This window comes from Rana temporaria, chromosome 1 (genome assembly GCF_905171775.1).
Source record: "Rana temporaria chromosome 1, aRanTem1.1, whole genome shotgun sequence".
In the NCBI taxonomy this organism is placed as follows: domain Eukaryota; kingdom Metazoa; phylum Chordata; class Amphibia; order Anura; family Ranidae; genus Rana; species Rana temporaria.
In genome coordinates, this window is record NC_053489.1 from 557,900,878 (window position 1) to 557,913,831 (window position 12,954).

Sequence of the window (12,954 nt, forward strand, 5' to 3'; positions counted from 1 at the left end):
GGCAAAGGTTTTAAGTTTACCCCAACCTTGGAGTCAGCGAAGCACTGTGGGATAATAAATCTACCTAATAAAATTCATCATGAAGATATAAGCTTTGGGGCTCATAAATAAGAGAGAAACAATACAAATGACATCTGAAACAATTGTCTGATTCATTTAAATTATTATTATTTAGGATTTATATAGCATCAACAGTTTGCGCAGCGCTTTACAACTTGAGGGCAGACAGTACAGTTACAATACAATTCAAAACAGGAGGGATCAGTGGGCCATGCTTGTTAAAAAGTACAAAAAATAAAATACATGGTTGTAAAAAAGTACTCCAATGTACATCTAACAATACCATGTCTCGCTGCTTGCTGTTGCCAGTATAGAGACAAAGTTTAAATATGTGCTTTTAGGTGGCTGCTCTTAAAGTGATACTAAAGTCTTGTTTTTTGTGTTAAAAATAGCAAACATGTCATACTTACCTGCTCTGTGCAATGGTTTTGCATAGAGTAGCCCAGATCTTCCTCTTCTCAGGCCCATCTTTGGCACTCCTGGCTCCTCCCTGCTGTTGAGTGCCCCCACACCAAGCAGCTTGCTATAGGGGCACCCGAGCCGAGCCACAGCTCCGTTTGTCCATTTAGACACAGAGTCGTGGCCCAGCCCCTCTCTTTCTCATTGGCTCACCGACTTTGATTGACAGCAGCGGGAGCCAATGAGGCTTCTCTTCTGTCTTAACCAATGAGGAGGGAGAGTCCCGGACAGCCACATTTCTCATGCAACATCACTGGATTGAGATGAGGCTCAGGTAAGTATTAGGGTTCTAAATGTTTAGAATGCATTAAGATAAACAATCTTTTGCCTTTACAACCACTTTAAGCCAGCCATACATGTATCAAACTTTGGTTGGTTCAGCAAGGGCTGGTCAAACTTCAATCCATGGCACCCTGGTTGTATAGAAGTTATTCTACCATTATACTTCTGTACAACCACCCTGCCGAACAAATGCTAATCAGTGTGTTCTGAGCTCCAATGTACATATCTAACAATTCCATGTCTTAATGCTTGCTGTTGCCAGTATAGAAATACAGTTAAAATATTTGCTTCTAGGTGGCTACACTTAAGACGGCCATACAGGGATCGAAATTCGGCTGGTTCAGCAGGGGCTGGCCAAATTGTCATTCATGTTTGGGCACCCAGGTTGTACAGAAGTCAATATATCGATAGACTTCTGTATAACCACCCTCCTGAACAAATGCTTCTCAATCAGCATCACCAGCCAGCAGACCCTAATCAGATTATTCTGATGACGGTGAAGTCTCCCTGCCATCAGAACACAATAGCTCAGCAGGAGTGATTTCCATACCCACCTTGAATGTGTGGGTATGGAATTGGGTAAATTTTTTTTGTCTTGTTCGTTCAACCTGCTAGTTGAACGAAAAAAATGGACCTATCTATGGGACCAGCTCAAGTCATCATGTCAAATATAAACATTTTTGAACAGCTTAAAAAAGCTCTCCTTCTAGGATGCTGCAAAAGCTTTTACTAAAGTACTTTGTGTAGGCTGTGCTGTTATTTCAGGTCAGGAAGAGGAAATGGACACAGCCAAGAAGTATGTTAGGTTTCCATGCCATGGTTGTCAATTAAATGTTCTCCCATTGCAAAGAGAGTAGGTGAAGGTGTTAATTAGCTTCTTTTAGCAATTTCTACAGTTCATTGTTAGAAAAAAAAAACTTGCTTATTAGACTGGAAGAATTCCTTTGTATGAGTGACTTAATCTGTCACCACCACAAACCTATAAATGGATAATTTTATATATCCAAACATAGCTGCAGTATGTGGCCCATTTGCTGCTTATTTTATACTTTTATGTGTTTGTTCTGAAGCTATTTCCTTTTTCTTGGCAGCATTTATTTTTATAGCTGCGATTGTTAGCGAGCACCCACTGAGTTCAAAACTTTGAGCATTGTTAGAGCTGGGCAGCTTGAATACCAGGTTCCTCCTGCTCTCTGCACTCCAAGATGCTTCAATCACCAATTAAATGTCTGCTTTGTGTGTCCCTGTTCACCTTTGTGTTCATGGTGTGCAGTCCTTACTTAGGACAATGAAAAAAAAAAACAAGGAGGAATCACAAATCGAGCAATTGGGAGTACTTTAGCTTAACTTTGCTGCAAAGTACAAGAGAACACACATGGTTCAGGAAATAACTATAATACTTACAGTTTATAGTACTAGTGCCTTTCCATTTTCTCCAATATTACTAATGACTGTGAACTTTGTTAGGAGCTTGATACTCAAACCCAACGTTTAAATCAAATGAACACATCTAATGTTACATTACTTAAGTAACACTAATGTGGCACAAGTGGCTTATGGTCTTTGGTCATAGTATTATTCCAAATTATACGTAGTCATATACATGGTATATTGTGTCCATCGTGGCGTCCCACATACCACCTTGAAATACAGGAGCTTTTTTAGATGAAGTGATTGTTAATAAGCCGTTATTTTTGTAGAATGCTGCTGATATTTTTACAAAAAGCCTCTATTACATCTTTTAACAGTCCATTTTTAAGCAGAGTACCCATTATTTTGGACTTTGACACACTGGGCTTAGCGGAAATTGGTATCACGTATAAAACGGGCTTTGTTGTATTTTTTAATAAATTAAATGATACACATGCATTTACAAACAGTGCTGCATGATGCAGCTCTTTAACAGTAAAAAAAAAGTTAATTAAGAACTTGGGGTACCTCTATTTATATGCAAGCAAAACGTATGTTTTTTTTTTCATGCCGTTGCATATTTTCCATTGTATGTGATAGGGTATGATTTGCAAAGTGAAGCTTCACCTCATTTACTAAGCTCTGGAGCATCTGCACTTGCAAAGTGCATAGTCTATTTCCCTTTATTAAATCAACCTCAAAGAGTGTTCATACATGTACAGTGATGCACCACAATGTGTCGAAGAGGGCCTTAGGCAAACAAAGCATGTGCATTTAAATCCCTGCATACAAAAGACCTACACATCTATGCTAAGGATTGGCAATAAAAAGAAGTATAGCATTTATGTTTTAACTTAGACCTTAGTAAGATACTATGGGCTGTTTAGTTTATAGTAAATATACTGTACCTGTTTAAGGTGTGAATAGGACTGAGCAAAGAGATCAATCCAACCCAAAAAATTATTTTAGCAAAATCAGTTCTTCTGGTAAATTGCCAGCATTGCCAGATTTCCTGATCTTCTTTAGAAGGTACCCAAATGTCCTATAGACTTCACCTACAGTATACTCTGGGATTGATTTACTAAAGGCAAATAGACTGTACATTTTTGCAAGGGAAGTTGCAGTTTGCAAGGGAATTATCCTCAAAGCTTAATGAATAAATTGAAGCTCTGTTGATCTCCAGGAACAAACAGTTGGCCCCCTCTCCCACCTATAGCTTGCCCTCACAGCAAGGAGCACATGGAAGGGCAATGCATAAAAGACAAACCAGTGAAAATTCCCAGCTCAACTCACCAACCACTGGTAAGCAGACTATTTGGTGAATTGAGCTGGGAATTTTCTCTGGTTTTGTCTTTCTGTTGACTTCCATCATCAAAACATGTACAAACACATGCAACCCCCCTTTGGATATGTGTACAGCCTATGCGCCTTTAGTAAATCAAGCCCAATGAGTTTGTCATCATTGAAATTTAGTTGTAGAAAAATAAGAACGTTCCTGTAATGAAGAGAGTCAGGCCCCTTTCACATGGTTGGAACGTTCAGGTCCGCCTGTCAGTTTTGTCGGCAGACCTGAACGGCTGCTCCATACATCTCTATGGAGGTCGGATGTCAGCGGTGACATGTCCGCTGAAATCCGACCTGATCCGATCCGCTAAAATCAGACATTTGGCGCCATATGTAGCCATCCGTCCATGGCGGATTGGATCAAGTGAGATCTGATGAAAACGGACATGCTGTCCATTTTCGTCCGATCTCTCCATAGGAGACAGCGGCGCTGGACAAGCCCCTCCCCGCTCAGTGAGCAGAAAGGGACCTGTCATCCGCCGGCTCAGCGGAGATCAGCTCAGAGATCTCCCGCTGAGCTGGCGGACTCCGTAGCGACGGATCTGCCTCATCTGAATGAAGCCTAAAGGTTAAATTACATAAATAATCTGATAACAAGTGTGTGAGTTTTGGGGGCTGAATAATAATTTTCAGTAAATCGTATTATGTGGGGCCTGACGATTTAAGATCTGTACACTAGGCCAACGGAAATATCTTAAATGTACCCAATGTTATCCAACATGTATTGTAAAGTGAAAATCGAGGGTTTCATGGTAAAAATAAGGGCTACCAATATCAAAAGAAATTGTGTCTAAGCAGCTCTTATCTGAAATCATTGAACTGTACCTTTATAATATACTGCAGATGATTTTTCGATCTGCTGTGGATGCAGTATATTCCCCGGGTGTGAGGGGTTAACTTGCTTTTATTGCTGTCTGCAAAGAGCAGGTAGAGTTGATATAATATTCTATCACTTAAGTGAATATTGATTCATTTCCTTTTACCAGAAGGTTTCTTGTTTCATGCAGGTTGCTGCATATGACAGAACCTCAGCTGTGTAAAGTTATGTTGTGTGGTTATTTGCACACAAACATGTAATGTGTTACCTTAAGTCATTCCACAGTGCTCACGTTGGATCCAAGGTTATGTCACCGGGTGATAGCGTGCTATTGATTCGCTATATATATATTTCACCTTGGCGTGTGACTTGCTGATTAGTGAACTGTGGGCAAGCATCAGCTTATGCTCTGAACAAATCTTAAACTGAATAAATGCCATTAATAGTTTCATTTGCACATTAGCTGTTCCAGTACCTGGACAAATTATTCTGCATTAATGCGTCATATGTGTCACTGTTAAAATGAATGATGAGAGCTCACATTCTAGTCCAATAATTGAATCACCTGGCTAGGATGTGACTTGCTGTATAGTATGACACTGGAATTGTAAGCAGCACAAATGATTCTTTTTTACCCCTTATAAAAGAAACATGGTAAGGCTTAATTTAGGCTTAAGAAATTTGAAAATTAGGTCATGCAACAAAGGTCTGTCTAATAACGATGTGTAATGTACCTCCTTTTCTGGGATGATCACAGTGTAGTACCTAAATATGGCCCCAGCTGCAATAGGTTAAAGTAGATGTAAGCACTCAAATTCCATATAGGATGTAACTAGTTCATATCATTTTAACAGTTGTTCCAATGTTTTTAAATCTTGGTAATCCTGCCATGAAGGTCCTTGTTCAGGTACCTCCTTTTGTGAGGTGACACCTGTCTCCCAGTTTTGCCCCTGAATACAGTTACCCTATCACTTGCACCCTTGCTGGAGACTTCAAGCAGCCATGCCAATGCACACTGTGCAGGCATGTTTCAATATTGTCCCTATCAAGAAGCTATTCACAGTAATAATAAAAATGCTGCAGGGGATCAGCAGAATGAATATTCGTAAATGGATCAAATAGGGTAAAAACTGAATTTTCTAAAACTAAAACATGGTAGCTGTTTATGATACACAGGGGTAGAATTACTAAAGGCACACAGGGGTTGAGTTATTAAAATAAGAAAGTGCTAACGCTGGAGCAGCTGTGCATGGTAACCAATCAGCTTCTAACTTCAGCTTGTTCAATTTAGCTTTGACAAAAACCTGGAAACTGATTGGTTTCTATGCAGAGCTGCACTCTCCAGTTTTAGTAAATCAAGCCTGTAGATTGTGCAAGTGCAGTTGCACTCATTTTCTCCAGAGCTTAGTAAATGTGATAAAGCTCTGCTGATTCCCATCATCCAATTGTATGCAAGCTGCTTGGTGATGGTCTTGTAGCCCAATCCAGCCTTGTGTAGGTCTACAATCCTGTCACCGACATCCTTGGATGGCTCTTTGATCTTGGCAAGCTCTTTAGTCTTGGCCATGGTGGAGAGATTGGAATCTGATTGATTGCTTCTGTAGACAAGTAACTTTAATACAGGTAACAATCTGAGATTAGGAGCACTCCCTTTAAGAGAGTGCTCCTAATCTCAGGTCGTTACCTGTTTACAAGACACCTGGGAGCCAGAAATCTTGCTGATTGATAGGGAATCTTTTTCTAAATGTGTTCTTTCTGGGTTTTTTTGTTGGTATTGGCTCGTTGAGTTTCCCAACGGGTTTCTCTGCGAAAAGTGTACACACGACCGGTTTTCTCGGTAGAATCCAGCAAGAAACTCGATGGAAGTATTCTGCCGAGAAAACCGGTCGTGTGTACATTTTCGCAGAGAAATCCGTCGGGAAACTCGTCGAGCCAAAAAGAGAGCATGTTCTCCATTTCCTCGACGGGCAGTGGGAAAATTTGGCCCGACACGTTTTTTGACAGCCGAACAAGGAACTCGACGGGGAAAATGATGTGTTTCGCCCGTCGAGTTTCTCCGTCATGTGTACGTGGCCTTACTGTTAAAATAAACCTACCATTAAAATGATAGACTGATTATTTATTTGTCAGTGGGAAAACGTACAAAATCAGCAGTGGATCAAATACCTTTTCTCTCACTGTTAAGTCCCATTTGTTTATTTTCAAATTAAACATAGAAAAGTTTTATAACAACTCTGCATCAGAACACCTCAAGTGCATTGCCATCCTAAATTATTTCATGGCTAATGCCATGTTCAAGATCCACCTTAAACTGATTTCTGAAACGCGTAAAAAATAATCCAAGAAGATAATGTCACTGTGGAAATGTAATTTTGTGTCCCAGAATTACAAGGGACGATTGCTGCCTACTTAGTAACCATGAAAGTGACTAAATGACCTAGTGAAGAATCATCAAATAACAGTTGTAAGTGAAATGGCTGAACTTTTTAAAAGTCATATTAGCACCATGAACTTTAGCACAAATTTTAGATTTGTAAAAATGTCCAAACTTTAGACGCCAATTCACTGAACTCTAAAATCTAGTAGCTGCATTGCTGAATAAATAAATAGTTTTGCTCAAAGTAAATACGAGTTCAAATGTATAATTATGTCATGGTAGATATATTTTTACAAGGATTCTTACCAGTGCTTATTTTATTTCTACAAGGTTCTTTGTTTTGAAATAAGATTAGGCTAAACTTGTTCTCTTGTTCTAAGGAAAATCTGGTGGTCTAGAAAACAATACCATTGACTGGGGGGAGCTGGACGTCGGCCGGAGAGCGGTGCAAGAGATTCCTCCTGGTGTATTTTGGAGATCACAGCTTTCCATTGATCAGCCACAGTTTCTTAAGTTTAATATCACCCTACAAAAGGATTCACTCATAGGAGTCTATGGCAGGAAAGGATTACCACCATCACATACTCAGGTACTAAATTAATTCCTCACCTCTCTCTTGTTACTGCTTGCTGCTTTTATTTATCCCAAAATTTAGGAGCATTTATACTTTTACTGAAGTTACTGTTTGCTTAGCAGCTAGGTTCAAGATGACCCTATTCTTAATGTGATGCTAATGGATTTTCTTTTTAAATAACAAACATGTTATACTTGCCTGCTCTGTGCAATGGTTTTACACAAAGCAGCCCTGATTCTCCCCTTCTCGGGTCCCCTACCGGCGCTCTGGGCTCTCCCCCTGTGGTGTGCCCCCATAGAAAGCCGCTTGGTATGGAGGCAGGCACTAATGCATGTGCACTCTCGAACCCCACTCTGTGTGTCCATAAGACACACAGAACGGGGCTCAGCCATGCACCCCTCCCTCCACACTGACTGTGATTGACAGCAGTGGGAGCCACTGGCTCCTGTTGTTGTGTCTGAACCAATGAGGAGGGGGAGAGCCGGGAGAGAAGCTGCTATCGTGCAGATCGTTGGATCGACAGTGTGCTCAGAAGGGGTGGGATCTGCAACAGAAAGTTTTTTACCTGTACAGAATGCATGAAGGTAAAAAACCTCCAGCCTTTACAGAAAAACATTGGATTGCGAGCATAAATCGTAACAGAAACATGCTTGTAATCCAAAACACTTGTATATCAAAGCAAATTTCCCCATAAGAAATAATGGAAACTCAAATGATTTGTTCCACAACCATTTGCTCATAAGTCCTTTAGTTCATAGTCCATATAAAAATATTATAGCAATGTGATGGGTTGCGTAGCCGTAAAATGTCCATCCACAAATGGAAGCCTCCACAAGGGGCTTAGAAGCAAAATCCAGCAGGAGCTACAGACTATTAAAGCGAAGAGAGGCCCCTCTAAATGTGTAGCAATATGGTTACATTTAATGAAGGTACAACATATAGCAACTCACATGGTTGATGATTATAACAGGCACATGGCACAGGTATCCGGGGTAAAGCTGTCCACAGACCATCCCCCGCACTGCCGGCTCTTACCCATGTCTATGTGGACAGCTTTACCCCGGATGCCTGTATACTTAGATGTGCCTGTTTTAATCATCAACCATATGAGTTGCTAAATGTTGTACCTTCATTAAATGTAACCATATTGCTACACTTCGAGGCACCTCTCTCCTCTTTTATATGTGACATGACGCTACTTGTATATCAAGACATCATTTGTATATCAAGTCAAAATTTATAAAAAAATGTTGCTTGTCTTGCAAAACGCTCTCAAACCAAGGTTTTACTGTACTTTAAGATTGTTAATAAGAGCTGGCAATTTGAAGAAATATTCTCTCCAAGGTCTAGTGTATTGTATACTTTCATAAAGATCTTTGTATTCGCACTAGTACCTGTGTGAATAAAATGGTATTGAGGACAATGTTCCAGTACATACAACTGTTATGAGAACCTTGCACTTGTGTACATACTGGAACAGCCACAGCAGCTGTTCAATTTGCTGGTCAATTTACACAGCAAAACTCTCATGGCATATTCATGATCCATATTATGATCGTGCCTCAGGGATTCAAAAATAAATAAGTCTCTCTCTCCATATCTAACCCTTTTCCATATTAGTTTCTTTCTACATCTTAAAATCATATATCCCATATCTTCTTAAAAATGGGAACTTCACTTTCTTCCCAAGATCCATAAGCTTTTTTTTTTGTTTCAGATAGAGTGGAGAAGGATTAGAACAACTGTCAGATGTCCTCAGATTCACCCTCTTTATTTGTCATGTTTATCACAGAGAGTAAAAGTGAAAGAAAATCCCAAATTTTCAGAACAGGAATCACAGGAAAATCTTTCAATAGGAACACTACTTCTGGTGGCAACCAGGCGTTCCCGCACTTTTCACATATTTTCTCTCACTTCCTATTTTGGCTGTGGGATAAGAAGTGAAGCTAAATCTCCCCAATGGGACACAGATGGAAAAAAACTTCATTACTAGTTTACAAGTTAAAGTTTTGGCTTTAGTACTACTTTAAGTGTCTACCCATTCTGTTCTAGACTGAAGCCTCGTACACACGACCGAGGAACTCGACGGGCGAAACACATCGCTTTCCTCGTCGAGTTCCTTGTCAGGCTGTCGAGGAACTCGATAAGGCAAGTTTCTCCATTCCCGTCGAGGAAATAGAGAACATGCTCTCTTTTTGGCTTGTCGAGTTTCTCGACAGTTTCCTCAATGGAAATTTACACACGACCGGTTTCCTCGGCAAAAAAATATCTCCCAGCAAGTTTCTTGCTGGTTTTTGCCGAGAAACTCGGTCGTGTGTACGAGGTCTGAGAAGGGAAAGGGAGGAACAGAAACATGACCACATGGTTCATACAATATACCACAGAGAAAAACATTAATTAACATAAAAGTACTATACTTCAGGAATGCACACCTCTTCCAGTGCCTAATGCCAGGATGAAACCCTCTTTGGTAACTCATGCTAGAGGAATCTGAAAGCATGTTAAACCCATAGTACATTTGCACACAGGTCTTTACCATAAGCTTTTTCACTTTATAACAAAAGCATAACTTTCAGTTTGCTCCCAGCTTATTAAAAGGTTACACACTGTCAGAAATGTTGCTGTGTGAAAAAAGAGTTTGTACTGCAATTATGTAATACAATGAAAGCGCTTTTAAAGTAGAAGTAGGGCCAAAGCTCCTTTGTCAATACTTCTCATGTGGGTCAAAGGAGTGCACCTAGTTTAGAACTTCTGTGACCCAGATTCAGCCAACAGCGGGCTGAAGTCTTCCATTGGCTGACATCACCCAGCTGGTCCAGACTCTGGAAGGTTCATAACAATAATGTCAGGATCCACCCAGATGCCTGAGCGGCAGCCGGCTGATCCTTTCAGCATGCCACTTAGAGCTTGAGCCCCACCCCCTCCACCTGGCACTGCAGTGAATTCTGAAAGGGCAGAACAGAGAGCTTGGGATTGACAGCTGCTCAGAGCTGACCTGTGAACTGAGCGATCAGAGGTCTTTGATCACTCAGTTCTCAGTCTTACAGGCAGTGGGGGACAAATGCAGCATCGGAGCAATGCTGCTTCCACTCATGTGAGTGTTAATGTTTGTTATTTTGAAATCCTGCACTTCTCTTTTAATACAAAGAGCTGTGTTCAGATGTACTACAGTCTTGCTACGATTTACTTTCAACTACCATTTTTAATAAAAGCCACCTTTGTACATGTCAAGCTTGCAAAGTTTTAAGGATTTTCAACATGTTTGCCTTATGGTGACAAGAAGATTTATCAGCTAAGACAAGCTGGTTTGGTAATGCACACAAGATTATGATTGGAAATACAATATTCAGTATTGTAGGCATATGTCATCTGAATCAGAAATGACTAGACCTTACAAAACCTTAATGCTTCATTCTGAAGTTAGGTTTCCTTTTACTCTTCAGTGAGTGTTTACTAATAATATCTATTCTTATACCACGTAATACTATATCCATGGTTTCCCTGGAGAAGCAGCTCCCATATGCCATAGTTCTCTCATTTTTCATCTAGCCAAATTTAATTCACTGTTAATCAAATGTGTATTTTCTCACAGCTGACTGTGCCACAGTGGTGTAAAAAAAAAAAGTAGTAGTAGTATTTAAGTCAGATGGGTATTAGAGTTTTTGTTTTCATTTTAGTGTAAAGCCAGTAAAATGTTTGAATGAAATGTTTGCAATTTGTGTTACCCATTGGTTGTGTTTTTAAACATTGTCTCCCATTGTCATGTTTGATGAACATCACTGGAGACAAATTATGGAGCACCTTGTTACTAAAAGCTATACATAGAAAAAAGTAATAAAATAAAAACTGCTTATGAATTATCAGTGTTTATGGGGTCTACACAACACCCATTAACTGTTTTCAATAAAACATAATAGTAGAGGTTCAAGCAGATCGTGTCCTAAAAGGCAAGGTTGGGTGATATATCATAGTATTTAAGGTCAAATAAAGACAATAGTCCATTCAGTTCAACCTGTGTAGGTGCACATGTGTCAGTGTCTATATTTCCCATATCCCTGTATGTCGTGTTCCTTAAAGTGGTTGTAAAGAAACAAACAAAAAAAACCTGCAAGACAAAGGCATAATGCATAGCATACTAGCTCTTTATGAAATATTCATCTTAGATCGAAGCCCCCGCAGCATTACCCTTACACTTCTCCAGCCAGGGGCATCGCTCCCGGAGTTATTTCTGGGTATCACGGACTCTGGCGTTGTGATCGGTCGGAGCCGCGATGGCGTCACTCCAGCGGTAACACCACGTCAGCTGAAGAAACAACACGAATGAGCCTTTGCTTCAGTATGCATGTGCCGATGATGTCGGCACATGCTGATCCAGGGGATATCTCCTAAACCGTGCAGGTTTGTGGAAGAGAGTTCCACATCCCGATTACCCAGTTTAAGTTACCTATTAATAGATAACATAGACTTAAGATCTAGAGATAGATGTTGATTTTTTTGGGCACCGGTAGTGTGAACCTTGTGCCTTTCTCGAAAAATATTTATGGACAAGATAATATTAAAATATTAGATTTGACTTTTTAGTTATTGTAACATTGTAATATTGGCTGATTTCTCTGAATCTGGATAGCAGCACACACATAGCCTGCTTACTGAGTTGTCACTTTGCAGATCTGGCAGATCTATGATATTAGCAAGTATTAGGAGACTTTTTCCCTGTGACAGCAATACTGAATTACAAATCAAAATAAATACATGACAGCTGATTATATGCGTGCGTCAAGAAAAGATATTTTCAAATGGTACCTGTTCTTGTTTCTTAGCATTGTCGTCTGTCACCAGTCTCTGTCCCATTTTATTGTGAAATTATAGTAATGGTTTTGTCTGACAGCTAGATCAGAAGATAGATTGTGGTGCCTACTGATAAAAGTTGGAAATTTATATTTTACTTTTATAAGACAAATATGCATGCACCTAATTTACCTATTATTAATATAATTGTTCTAGGTCATTTCTATGTTCTTTTATTATCATTAATGATAGTTGTAGATTGATTTTAATGGTGTATAATTACATTCTGCCCATTTAAAGGAAACTAAAAAAAAAAGCATTCCACTATTTAGCTTTTTATGTTGTCTACCAATCAACTTCTGCACAATCACCCTGTCAGATTTTTCCCACTCGATCAGCGCTGCTGACTAAGGTGTCCGTTTATGAAACTGTGAACAGCGGTGAATATATGTGTGTATATTATATATGTATATATATTATGTAGAGGGACTCTTTATTTTATTAGCATTAAGCACACCATCTGTCCGTCTACTGAGTAGTGATAATTTATCACTGCTTAATAAACGGACACCATGGTATTTCAGTAAATTTCAGGTACTGTAATCTCATAGATTCTGACGAATATATCAGGGGCCGTTCTCCACCATTTAAAGCGTTTGTAGATCGCTTCACTCCTCCAAAGGAGAAGCGATCTACAAAACTTTATAAACTGGCATCCAGAGGAGAAAGATCTCCTTTGTGAATTCCAGAGAATAAAGCAGTAAAATGTTTTCACTGCTTCAAAAAAGGACAACTATAGCCTGCAACACTGATCAATGTAATCTGACAGTGGGGAGGGCTCAC

General features: G+C 39.7%; 1 protein-coding gene across 3 annotated transcripts in view; it reads left to right on the top strand.

Annotated features, from left to right (window-relative positions):
• TENM3 (teneurin transmembrane protein 3) overlaps window positions 1-12,954 on the top strand; it is a 1,530,681-nt gene that overhangs the window by 1,274,863 nt on the left and 242,864 nt on the right. For all 3 annotated transcript variants that reach the window (XM_040333815.1, XM_040333823.1, XM_040333831.1), the window contains one exon: window positions 7,130-7,338. In XM_040333815.1, coding sequence (XP_040189749.1) covers window positions 7,130-7,338 — 209 coding nt within the window. The remainder of the gene's footprint in view (window positions 1-7,129; window positions 7,339-12,954) is intronic.